This window comes from Myotis yumanensis, unplaced genomic scaffold, assembly GCF_028538775.1.
Source record: "Myotis yumanensis isolate MYYU_CA2020_CCGP unplaced genomic scaffold, mMyoYum1.0.hap1 SCAF_3, whole genome shotgun sequence".
In the NCBI taxonomy this organism is placed as follows: domain Eukaryota; kingdom Metazoa; phylum Chordata; class Mammalia; order Chiroptera; family Vespertilionidae; genus Myotis; species Myotis yumanensis.
Genome location: NW_027223754.1, coordinates 142,735,488 through 142,749,026, shown reverse-complemented (window position 1 = coordinate 142,749,026; position 13,539 = coordinate 142,735,488). Strand labels below are relative to the sequence as shown.

At 33.9% G+C, this 13,539-nt stretch overlaps 1 protein-coding gene across 15 annotated transcripts in view; it reads right to left on the bottom strand.

Moving 5' to 3' along the window:
* Positions 1-1,234: 1,234 nt before the first annotated feature.
* The window catches only part of KCNC2 (potassium voltage-gated channel subfamily C member 2), a 213,387-nt gene continuing 201,082 nt past the window's right edge, over positions 1,235-13,539 (bottom strand). For 3 of the 15 annotated variants that reach the window (XM_070409697.1, XM_070409698.1, XM_070409699.1), the window contains exons 4-5: positions 13,225-13,389; positions 6,011-7,955 (exon numbers count right to left, since the gene is read on the bottom strand). In XM_070409697.1, the coding sequence (XP_070265798.1) occupies positions 7,819-7,955; positions 13,225-13,389 (302 nt within the window). In that variant the 3' untranslated portion in view covers positions 6,011-7,818. Of the gene's footprint in view, positions 2,079-6,010; positions 7,956-13,224; positions 13,390-13,539 lie in introns of those variants that run through there. The other 12 variants (XM_070409701.1, XM_070409702.1, XM_070409708.1 and 9 more) reach the window with 12 other exon arrangements.

Below are 13,539 nucleotides of genomic sequence, written 5' to 3'. Positions count from 1 at the left end.
TTGGTCATAACTACCAATTGGTAATTCAATGTTCCTTCAGGTAATATTTAACCTCATGTTTAATCTAAGAAACAGTCTCATATTTAACCAGGTATGTTTAGACAAGGATTATTTGATGGTGTGAGGCTACAGAAATGTCTGCCTGTGGCTCTCTGGTGTCACATGTCAGAGAATGTCTTCTAAGTATTAATTCTATGTGTCTTTTATTCCACATGTCCAACAAACCACATGTCAGTACATGGTCATTTAGTGCCAAGAAATTCGGCTTTTAAAAGCAAACAGTCTTCTTCTACCTTAACATTTTGACACTCTGTGTTATGGTTGTTATATACAAAATTATCAGATCTAAAAACATAAGTGGATAGATTTAAACTACAAAAAATTAAATTTTGGAAAATAAATTTTATGATAATATTTGTCCTAGGACTCTCATTGGTCCCATTAAAAAGGTTTTTTTAAAGTATATTTTTATTTCTTTCAGAGAGGGAGAGAGAGAGAGAGAGAGGGAGAGAGAGAGAGAGGGAGAGAGAGAGAGAGAGAGAGAGAGAGACATCAATGGTGAGAGAGACTCATTGAGCGGTGCCTCCTTCAGGCAACCCGGGCATGTGCCCTGACCATGAATCAAACTGTGACTCCTGGTTCATAGATAGATGCTCAACCACTGAGCAATGCTAGCCAGGCTCCATTAAAAAGTTTTACATCAAAAGGCAGTATGTTCTCAGTAGTATTCTGTCATTAGTTATGCTCTTATAATAAACTAGAGGCCCTGTGCATAAAATTCATGTAAGGGGAGGGGGTGTCCCTCAGCCCAGCCTGAACCCTATTGCAATCCAGGACCCCTTTAGGGGATCCCCACAAGGACAGGGCCTAAATGGGCAGTCATACATCCCTCTCACAATCTGGGACCACTGGCTCCTAACCACTCACCTGCCTGCCTGCCTGCCTGATTGCCCTTAACCACTCACCTGCCTGCCTGCTTGCCCCTAACCACTCACCTGCATGCCTAATCACCCCTAACCCCTCTGTCTGCCTGCCTGATCGCCCCTAACTGCCTCTGCCTTTTCCCCTGCCACGGCGGCTTCTTTCAGAAGGATGTCCGGAATGACGTCCGGAAAGTCGTTCAGCTGTCTGGTCTAATTAGCATATTAAGCTTTTATTATTATAGATAAGAGACAAAAAACTTTCACAAGTACATTTTTTTTACAAATCATAATGGAATAAAGCTAGTGACATTATATATTTTGACAGTCATTAGTTGACTCTGAAAACATTTAACCATATTAATATAAATATGAAGAAAGGATATTTCTTTGTCAAAACTGAAAGAAAAAAATTTTTATAAAGCATATAAGATAAAAGTTGTGTGAATCCATTCTTCACGAGGGAATGTGAAAATTGGTGTTCTCTTCTCTTATCTATGTTATACGATGCAAACTTTTCAAGGTCTCCAGTGAAAACAAAGTCTGGTCCTTTTGTGAAGAATTTATTCTAACATTGATGAAGCAGAATTATAGAATTACTTCTTTACCTGAAACTTGCCTTTTTGTTTATTTCACACTACAAGACGTTGCTTCAGGCAATATTCAGTTCTTGCAGCTTTATTTGGACTTTTCTTGTATATCTTTTCTTTATCTCTGTATATCCAGCTGTGTGTGTGAGTGTGTATTTTCATCATTATTATCTTAGATTCTGGAGCTTTCTACCAGCCAGCCATCCAGAATTCCCGCAGCTTTTAGGCTTCCTGCTGGCATCCAGTGGGATCAGAGACAGCAAGGAGGGCATTTAAACTAGTGCTTTTGTTTTCCAGAGAGATGGAGTTACTGATAAAATGTGAGCTCTCAAGAAAAAAAAAATATATAGTCTGTTCTTAGGTACTGGTTTCATGCTTAATCCTGGGCAATAAAGTTGCAGGTTTGGTTTGCTTTCCTCTTGCTTTGTTTTGTTGTTTGTTTTTTTCTTTTATAAATCTTTATTTTATTTTATTTTATTTTTTCCATCACCACTTTTCCCCTCTATGTCCTCATGTTTTGTTTTTGATCAGCAGGTTAAACTTGTCTTTAATATAGCTTTCTCTTGGCCTTTAAGAAAGAACAGAATTTACATAACATTTTAGATACTTGCTAAAAGATCTCAAAAGGAAATAAAATCACTGAGGCCACTGATTAAGGAAAGGCTTCAGGAACTGCCACATTCAAATTATATTAAGAATCCTTTACATATTGGTATTATTTCTAGCTGTTTTGTGTAACTTCACTACTTCTAAGAGGACTGTAAAATTTTCATGAATGCCAAAATATTTTAATCATCTTGGTGTGATAATATCTCTTTCTGGCTTATAGGGAAATTGCTTAATGTTTACCTCAAATTTAACAAAGATAAAAAATACTCCCCCCTCAATAAATTACTTGATTTTGAGTTACAAGGAATATCCTTGTCTCATTTTTTTATTATGAAAATACTATTTTATAAACAATGGTACATCAAATTTATTTCCCAAATAAAATAAAAAAGATTTTCCTAATAAAGATACTTGACTAGTAAGTGAGTAACTAATCTATAAGGTAAATAAGGGCATGGTATTTATAGACTCTGTAATGGTTCAATTCATGCCAATTTCTATATTTTGAACTTAATCACAGACCATTAATAAATAATCATTGCCAAGATACATGATATTAATATGATAATCATATGCATAAAGTCATCACATGAATGTTTAACCAACTTTATTCACGATTGTCAAAACTTGGAAGCAATGAAATTGTTTTTCAATAGGTGACTGGATAAACTGGAATATTATTCAGCACTAAAAAGAAATGAGCAATCAGGCCATGAAAAGACATGTAGAAATCTTAAATGTACATTACTAAGTGAAATAAGCTAATTTGAAAAAACTACATACTATATGATTCCATGTATATAACATTCTGGAAAAGATAAAACCGTGGAAACAATAAGAAGATTAATGGCTGACAAGTGTTAAAGGGAAGGGAGGGATGAATAAGTGAAATACAATTTTTAGTGCAGTGCGGGTATTCTGTATGATATTATAATGTTGGATACATTTCATTCTACACTTACCTAAATCCTTCGAATGTAGGACACTAAGAGTGATCCCTAATGTAAACTAAAGACTTTTGGTAATAATGATGTGTCTTCGTGAATTCATGGATGTAACAGTTATATCACCGTGGTGTGGGAAGCTAATAGTGGGGGAAGTTTGTGGGGGGAGGGGGAGGGAGTAGGTGGGAATTCTGTACTTTCTGCTCAATTTTGCTGTGATCTTAAAACTGCTCTAAAAAAATATAACCTAAGAAAAATAATGAGTATTAGGTTGCCTGAGATTCTAGATGGAGGTTACCATAGTCTTGTAGATCTTAATGTTTAAAATGCATAATACCTAGTAAGTGGTCCACCACTTTGACATGATAGTGTGATAAATAATAAACAAAATCATGTACTATTAATTCAATTAAATTATTTAATTTCATACAATAATAAAAATAATATAGCCTCAAAGTAGAGTTAGTTTAAGGGAGAACAAGAAATTATAAAATGTAGGATCAATATTCATAATATTGAACACCTCTTAGAGAAAATTAACACCCACACACACATATATATCTATTGTTTAATAATGTTCAAGGATTTAAACCATTAATTAAATTTTGGCAGGGGAAATTGGAAGGACTTAATTCTTTTTCAATAAGAAAAAAATTTTAAACCACCTATTTTAATCATTATGAACTACTAGAGATTTTAATATTTTAATAGATTCACTTAGCTCTAAATGTCTTCTAGCACGTTATAAATTCTTTAGAGTTCCTGCTTAGAAATACTGCATTTTAACATATTCATTGTCTCTTTCCAAGACAAGTTCTCTATTGCTATTTCATTAGTCTGTCTTGTGATTTATTTCAAAGATAAAGTGAATGTCTTCCCTTTCATTTAAAATTATTTAATTTATTTTTAAATCAAAACCTGATGGCAATTATCATCTATTAAATTGTATTCTGTCCCCCTCATACATATTTTTTCTTTTTACAGTAAATCCTACATTTTGACACCATCAATAAAAACATATTATTGTTACTTATATTTAGACAGACACCCTTTTTCTGAGCTCAGTTTCCTAATAGTCTCTTAAAAATAAACACAGTATTTTTAGACACAGAATAGATTCTGTTGATGCATGATGGGGAAATGTTCAATTTGCCAACTTCATCTTTTTCATTTTACCTTCCCTTAATCCTATATGCTTTCATAGAATGTTACAGGGTACATCGACATGTAACCCCACAATGTAAGTGAAATGCCAGGTACATGTGGTGTGCTGCAGAAACTGAGGTTCACACCCAAAGTGAGACAGAAGATATCGTTAGAAGATAAGGTATTTATGACTAGAGGCTCAATAAATGTTTCAACTATGAGAAATTGTACCAGGGAAGATGATCTGTGGCAAAAATACAACTGAACAGTTCTGTCTCTGATCTTTAATTTAATCATCAATAAAATAAAAACAAAAAGTTTTTCATTTCAGAACTGTGATGATTAAGTTGGAAAGTGTAAGTGAAAATTAAGTGTTAATCATAAAATGCCATATAAATATCAAATACCATAATAATTCATAATTTGGCTGTCTCAAATGATAGGGAAATTTAGATAGACAAAGCACTTAGAAGAGAGAAACACTGGCTACTTGCTTGAGAGTTAAATGAAAGCGAGTTGTGTATATTTATAAATCCTTTCATCCCAATATCTTTCTTATGTGTGAGTGTCGTGTTTGGTACCATGAAGCATAAAAATAATAAAGCCTGTTGAAAACTCCAAAACACAGAGAAGAATATGAATAATTTAATCAGATGAGATTCAAGCTTATCCCCAACTTATTTGCCTTTTATTCTGCATTTCAGTTAGTTACATTTTCGTGGTTATCACCAAGGTTGTACATGCACCTCGAAATGCTCACAAAAGGTCCACAATACAGGGGTTCATAACTATGTTATATGTTATATTCAGAATCCCAGGGGAACGAATAGATTCTAGAAATATTGATTAAGCAAGACGAAGAATAATTATACAGTTTCAGCAACAACAGTTTTAAAGACAAGTACAAGCTTCGTTTGTCACAAAACTCACAAAAAAGTAATTGATTGAAGAATATCTCTTTTATGCAAAATATACATTTTAGGATATAATTTGATTAATATTCTACTATATACCAACATTGCTCCTTGATCATTTAGTAAAAAAATACTCTCATTGCCAGAATTTTTTCTATAGTTTTTATAATTGAGGTAACAATGACAAAAGACTATGAATAATGTTGTTGAGTGTGTGTGTTTTCTGTCATAGCAATTTTCCAAAATTAAACAAATACATGACTAAAAACAGGTCAGTTTTGATAAATAGGCACTGAAAAATTCACAACGTAATATGACAAGCTGATAACCTAAGTGGTTTATAAGAAAATTATACAGTCCATGTTCATGGATCCAACCAAAAAGGAGAAATAAGGGAAATTAAGACAGACTGATACTACACCCAAATCACTGCCTTGTATGATTCACAGCACAATCTACCGCAGGCCGATGGAGGGTCATTCACAGAGGTATGGGCCATACTTGAAGCTTCAGATGTGGATCATGAATTGGGCTTCCTTTGATGTGAGATGGCCAAATGCGATTGACCCATGCACACATGTTGGTATTTACAGTTGTTTCACTGACACAGGCCAGTCCACAGCAGACCACTCCTACAGGGAGCACCAAATGAGTTCCAGCCACAGTTCTTTTATGAGCTTTGAATGCTGCATGAAGACACCGGGACATCTTCCAAGTGCAATCTGGTTACCTCAGGGCACATTCAACAGCAGAAGTCTGTTTCCAGTACAGTCCTTGCTATGGCTAAATTCCACTGTCCCTTTTTCATCAGTCAAAAATCCATGATAAATTCTGTGCAACACTGCAGTCAATAACAGCAGCACCAGACAGCATATGAATTCCTTTACCATAAAGTTGTGTGCAATTATAGCTTTTCTATGTGTGGTGTTATCAAGAGGATCACTGAATCTCTAAATATCAGATGTGTATGTCTGGGTAAATACATTGCTGTACAAGATCTCTGACATGCAGGTCATGCTCTAGGACTTGGGGATATAGAGTAATACAAGTTACGTGGCCAAGAATAAAAGTGATAATTGTCCTCCTAACAAAAAATAAACATAAGAATTAGAAATTAATCAACAATCATCTCAATGATCTTGAATGCCTTAGAAATATTGTTTATCCCTAAATAGATATTATGGCATTTTTCTTCCCTCACACACCCAATTCACCAGACACACTGTTACTATTGCATTCATGGGGATGTGGAAACAGAATTTCTTCCACTTGGACTGAATAAGACTCCCTAGGGTTTCATTGAAATGTAGAGATGAATGCTGGTAGCAGAAATGGACACTGCAGCAGGCAACCAAACGCAATGGTGACATCGCTGCTGCCTAATTCCTGTTTTTCAGAAAGGTTCACAGTGCTGACTAACTTAGTCTACAGGGCATCCTTAATTTACACATGAAGCAGAGAAGCTGTCTCAAGTAGCAAAAAGGCAAGGGACCTGAGAGAAGACCCAGGACTAAAATCATGAACACCTTATCAAGGCATTTCTGTGCTTTATGGAGACAGATGACATATACAGTTAAGACAGACAGACAGAACAACATTCAGGACAAAGCACCTGATTAAACATTGACTGAAATCTGATTATTCTTGCAAGTCAGACACCTAAGGCTAGTCAAGAAAGCCAACTGTGAACAACAATGCTCTTTGATGTTTGCACATAAATTAATAAATAAAAATAAAGGAAGGAGGTAAAAAAGACATGAGAGCTTTGGGAAATATTTGGCACTCTGCCTCTGAAAACGATGACAAATTGTGAGATTTTAAATAAAAATGACTCTTGTATCAAGCAGCAATTCCTGTTTAAACAATGCAAGCCTGGCTGGCAGTTACCTGTCTCTCATGTTTTGTGCCTTCCCCAAGCCATTAAGTCAGGGATCTGGCCTCGGCTTGCGTGTAACCAGTAATGACAACCTCTTTGTAGTTATCTGTGTGCAAACAACCAGAGACATTCAGAACTCCAATACAGAATTTTTGAAGAAAGGTAAATCAATCAAGAAATTAAGCTGTTTAAAACAAATATTTCTTTCACAGAATAAAATAATGTCAAAGAGAAACTTGCCCTCCCTGCCCCACCATTCAACATGCAGAACAGTCAACCAGTTTCATATCGGCAGGATGGTTTGATGCAAGTACACATACCCTGAGCCTCCATGATCTCTGAACTCTGTGACACTGCTTTCAGGTGATAGAGACAGATGGTCCATGCAAATGAGCTGACCAAAGTCATGTTGTATGCAAGCAAGACAGGATCCCAGACATCTTCAGAATGGTTTAGAGAGTCAAAGAAATGATGGCCCAGTGAAGTGGCTGGCATTTGGAAGCACACTGTTTTAAATATATCTCCCTGAAAATATGTTTGTGTATTTGTGTACTGGCCAGTATCTGATACTACCTGTTATTTTATTGTGAAAGGAGATCTGGGCAATTCATATGGAGAAATAGTACCAGTACTTTAGATGGCCTTTAAAACCAGGATAAGATTCGTTAGCTACCCACATGGCATTTGCTGACTTCAAATAACATCATGCAGATTTGTACTGTATTAATGGAGGCTGGAGTAATTCTATGTTTAATTATTTCCATTATAGAGTAGACAGTACTTGAAGTAATACAATTTAGCCGACTGGTGCAGTTTGGTTTACAAGATAGATGGGATGGGAGATCGAGAACGCCTCAGAGGACAAGGAGAGTTGTAGGGTGATGTTACTGGAGAAAGCCTCAGAGCATTGCCTGCCAAGCCCGCTATGTTGTTTAAGCTTCGAGATTTTTCATATCCTTTTATGAAAAAAGGCACAGACATCAGTTGAATTCAAACAGAAAATAGACACAGACAAACAATACCACACAGAATAATCAAATGTGCTATTTTTGAACTAAAAAAAGAATTTGCTTACAAAGAATTCAATATTGAGACAATTTTTAACTGCAAAAAACCCTGAAGTTCACTGTTAGCTGTTATTCCCAAAAGAGTAAAACAACTACCACAAATTACAGCTGCAATACTTCAAAAATGATTCTTTCCCAAATTATACTTTGTATTGATGTAATTTTGTCAATTCAATACCAGAACTCTTTTAGAATTAGGCAAAGCAACTTAAGTAAGATATACATTTGACTAATATTATTAAGTATCAGAATACGTTTCTGAAAAAAAAATGGGCTATGTTTTCTCTTCATTTTTTAGTATTTACTAAGCTACTAAAGAATGCTTAGCTTTAAATGGACAAGTCTTTTTATAGCATATTTAATCTTCCAGCTTTATGGAGTTAAAATAAAAAAAATGATTCTTGAATAATGACATTTGATGCCATTATCTACATGGTGTAGAATGAATGCCAATATCTAATCTTTTCAATAAAAAAGTCAAGAAAAAATAAAATGGATGAAATATAAGTTGAGTCATAATTTCAGTGAGTTAAAATCTGAGTTTGATTTATGATGTTTTCATCTGACTCCCCCACCAGGACTTGAGAATAATTTGAATTCAATTCACCTTTTTTTATATTATTTTGCATTTTGACTTTTTGTTCACAATACTTCAGGAATTATAGAATAAAAGGTCCTTCTCACAAGCTTCAACCCAGTAGTTCACCTTAGCTACTCAAGAAGCACTCCATCAAAATAAATAAATAAATAAATAAATAAATAAGTGAAATATAATTTAGAAAAAAAAACCACCTATCAATTCACCTTTGGAAGAATTTAAATATTGTAGTGCTGTTTATTAGAAAAGATTAGAGGTAGTTAAATAAGGTAAGTTGTATCTAGTGTAAAGTTAGAACTGAACTATCTTAAAAGCAGGAAAACTATTGTCTGAAAAAGTAGTCATATTATACATCTTATAAAAGAAATATTCTGACAGCTCCATTGACGAAGTGTTGTATAATAGGAAAATAAAATTTCCAAAGCTGAATATATATATATATATATATATATATATATATATATATATGATTCCAATGAACTTATTTGTCTCCGTTAGACTTAGGGTTCACTCCTTGGGCCCGGATTAGCCTGGGTGTGTGTGATGACTCTATAGAGAGAAAGTGGATCTGTTGTATTTCTTTATGTTCCTTTCAGCTACTTCTTTCCTTAATTCTACACTTTCATGGAACTTTTGGGGAGGAAGCCACTGCTCTCTCTCTGCCTTTCACTGGAAGAGAGATGACTGATTTAGTGATTATTTGATTTGCAAGTGTCCAAGACAGACGTGGATATGGAGTGCAATATCAGCTCTGCTGCAGGGTAACAGCTGGACTGGAGAGAAATCCCTTCCTCACATACACATATACATTTTCAGCAGACTAGATGTCTTTTTTGATATTTTGTAGATGGAAATGTATGCCAGCCATTAACCATGGTAAAGTTCTCCAGGAAATAATTTCTGCTAATGAGAGAATTATGTGCCAATATATTTTGTTAATATTCTGGGCTATAAAACATGGGAGCTATAAAACTCTGGTGAATGATAGAATAGTTAATGGGAAGGTGTCTTAAATAATTAAAAAATAATTCCAGATAATTTATCCTTACATTGGGACCCTCATGTGCCTGGAGGGCTAGTAATTATTGCTCTTTGGTAAAATGATTGAATATATAACTTTGGAAATTGCAGAAAGAATAATTTTTCCTAATTGACTGTGTCACCTGAAAATGTAAACTTCACCATAAACACTGACTGGGTTTGATTAAAAACAAACTTGTAAATATGCATGAACTAAAGGGGTTGTTAATACTTATAAATCATCCATATAAAAATTTATATCTTATCCCCCAAATCTCCACACTCCCTACAGGACCTCCAAAAATGTAAAAATCTGTTTGACACTTTTATATTAATCACGGTAGTTATATATAAATCTTGGCTGCCATTCTAAATGTTTAATTATTTTTCTGAATTATAGTTTTAACATAAATATTACCTATTTTGCTTATAAATTCTTTTATTTCTAGTAACTATAATTTCAAAGTTCATTTTAGAGGCTTCCCTTCTAATTACTAACAAGTATTTCATTAGTAAAATGCTAAGTTATTAATATAAGTATGCTTTTCTTTATTCTGCAGGTTAATTTCTGATTAGAAAATTTGATATAAAATTTTTCTCAATCCAACTTATTGAATGGGATGTTAATTTGAACTAACATCTAAATACATTATGTTCATTTTTTTTTCATTATGTTCATTTTATATAGTTCTTAAGGTCAGGCATTTATTTGGGGCAATATTGAACCTCTCTATGCATTTTCTATCAATGGGTATGTCTCTGTTTTTGTAATGTGATTTTCTAAAAATTACTGCATTAAAAAAATCATAGTTTCTAAGTACTGGGAGTTTACTCTTTTAGGGAATCTATAAGTTTTCTTAATATATGCCCAACTATATTCATATTTGTCCACAGAAAAAGAATTCAATGGGAATACAAATTCTTTTTCATCTATATAGGGGAGAATTTTCAGAACTCTAAAATCATCTCAGTAGAGAGACCAACTTAAAAGGTTTAAACAACGGTATAATATAGGAAACAAATGTCTGAGTGTGATTAAGAGGATTAATCTATAATCTACTAAAAGTAAATCTATAATTTACATAAAAGGAAACAGAAGAAAGGAATGAATTCCTGATAGACATGACAAGATAACACACCAAGAGAATATTAAATGAAGTTAGCCAGAAATGTTACCAGACCTAGGTGAAAAACACAAAGCTGCAAAAGAATTAACCAAGAATGAAAAAAGAAAGGTGACTATGGTAAGAAATGACAGAGAATAAAAAGCTCATAGATGAATTTACAAAAGTGTTTTCACTGATAGAAAATTTATATTTGTGAAATAAGATTGTATGTATAACTTTTCCATACAAACTAAATATCTTATTAATTGCTTTGCTCATGAAACTTAACATTTTAAAAGAAAAATTTATATTTACATAGTGCTTTATAATTTGCAAAGTTTTTTTTCATATGTGATCTTTGACAGTTTAAAATTCAAAATATTGTCTAACATGAAGAAAAAACCTAAGTTCTTAAACATGTGATCTTAGTATAAACACAGCATGTGATACATTATAGAATATGCTCAAAAATGTATGTAAATTTAACCACATATTACATATAAATACTTACATATAAATATATACACATATATACATCTGTAGTGAATTAAGATATGTAATGTACTTACAATATTATGTTCTACATAAGATATCTTTAGTTAAATATTATTATAATGGTTATTTAATGTATGTACATATATTTTGCTCAAGAATTATTAACTACCTTTATAAAATATTTTAAAATTGTTCTAACATAATATTTACAGGTGAAATAGCAAATGATCAAACATATTCAGATAATTGAAATACATTTTAGTGAAAGGAATAGATGCAGAGAAAGGAAATAATTGAAATGAAGAAAGATTTAAAATATTGCCCACTGAAGAGACAAAAGAAGAACGCTTTGTCTTCTGAAACTCAAAGGCATGGAGACAGGACAATGTAAAGTGTTCAGAATAAATGAAAGAGAAGTACAACATGGATAATGAGGTATTTCAAAGAGACAGGGCATTACAAAATAAATATATGAGACCTAAAATGGTAACATATTCAATAGGGAGAAACTGCAATGAATAGCAAAGAGCACAATATTTTTTTAAATTCATTTGCATGAATATGAAAGTTTTGGAGTGGATTTTATTTAAATTCAGTCCACTGCATAATAAATTATTATAGTTCTTTCTCCATTCTGTCAATAAACAGAAAATAATCATGGTAATAAGGCAACTTGAACCACCAAAGGAGGAGGCAATAAAGAACATACCATCACTTTGTCAAGGGTGGGTTGTGTCACAAAATTATTTCTTAAGGAAGAGAAAAAAGGCTCAGTTGTCCTTTTTTTGTTGGTAATTCTCACTGAGGATATTTTTCCATTGATCTTTTAGAGAGAGTGGAAGAGAGAGAGAGAAAGAAAGAGAGAAACATCTATGTGAGAGAAACACATCTATTGGTTGCCTCCTGCATGGCTGGGGAGGAGCCTGCAACTAAGGTAAGTGCCCTTGAAATTGAACCAGGGACCTTTTGGTCCGCAGGCCGACACTCGATCCACTGAGCCAAACCGGCTAGGGCTCAGCTGTCCTTTTTTCTGTAAAGTTTGCTCAAAACAAAAACAAAAACCAACACCTAGGAAATGGTCAAAGTGGCCCAATCTAGGAAAACAGAACCACGTGATGGAGTGAAGTCTCAGTATTCTGTTATATCCCTTAGTCAAGATGCCTTCCCAACAAAATTTATCCATTCAATATATCTTCTATGTGCCAGGCACTTTCAGTGTGGGTTGAAAATTAGTAATAAATTTAAAATTATTACTATTGCCCTAAAGAGAAATTATGTAACCATATGTTACAAGTACATAAGTAGCCTTTCCAGTGATTGGGCCTTTCAAGTTCTGTAGGGCCAAGGATCTCTCACCTTTCCAATCTTCTTTCACTCAGCTAAATCACAGCAAAAAAAGTCCAAAAATTGGACTTAACTAGAGTATGTTTAATGCTTTTCCTTGAGAAAAAAAAAGCTTATTATTGTTTTATAATTATAAATTACTTATCAAATATATGCATAGTGCCAATTAGTGAGTTTTATTAGTTGTAGAAAAAAAGAACTTTTAAAAAGACTTGATGAGACTTATATTAAAATAAGATGAGTGTCTTAGTTTTTAAGTATTCCATTACAATTCTTCCCATAAACACATGGAAAACCAAAAAAGAAAAAAGAAGTGAAGAAAAAGAAAGGAAGGAAGGAAGGAAGGAAGGAAGGAAGGAAGGAAGGAAGGAAGGAAGGAAGGAAGGAAGGAAGGAAGAAAGAGAAAAGAGAAATTCCTTTCAGATATGACAACCTCATATTTCAGATATGAGAAAAGGTGTGATGAGGAATGAGAAAGAGCACTATGTGTAGTTTTTCCTGGAAAATGACGGAAGGGAATTTCGCAGCACTCTGGATATTTTGCAGCGCTTAATTTCTAAGTCACCTGTGAGGATCTGATTAAATGCTCGCCTACCTTTCCTGATCCCTCCATCAGAAGTGCATGTGTAATCCCCTGTCGTCAGTAGGAAACAGGTTTCCCCTCTTCTGTTTTTGTCTCTGGTACTAGAGCGCCTGATAGGAAGCCTTTCGGGGGGTGATAATGGCGAGTCACGTCCCGAACTGTCATCACCTGATAGCACTGGTCACAGCACCATGCCCATTGACAGACAGTGATCGATGAGGAAATGAGACAGACAGTACAGAGAGTTTACACGAATGTCCATAGTACAGTCGCTCGATATACAAAACAATAATCACATCATGGTAAGAAAAAGATTGTCATCACTCA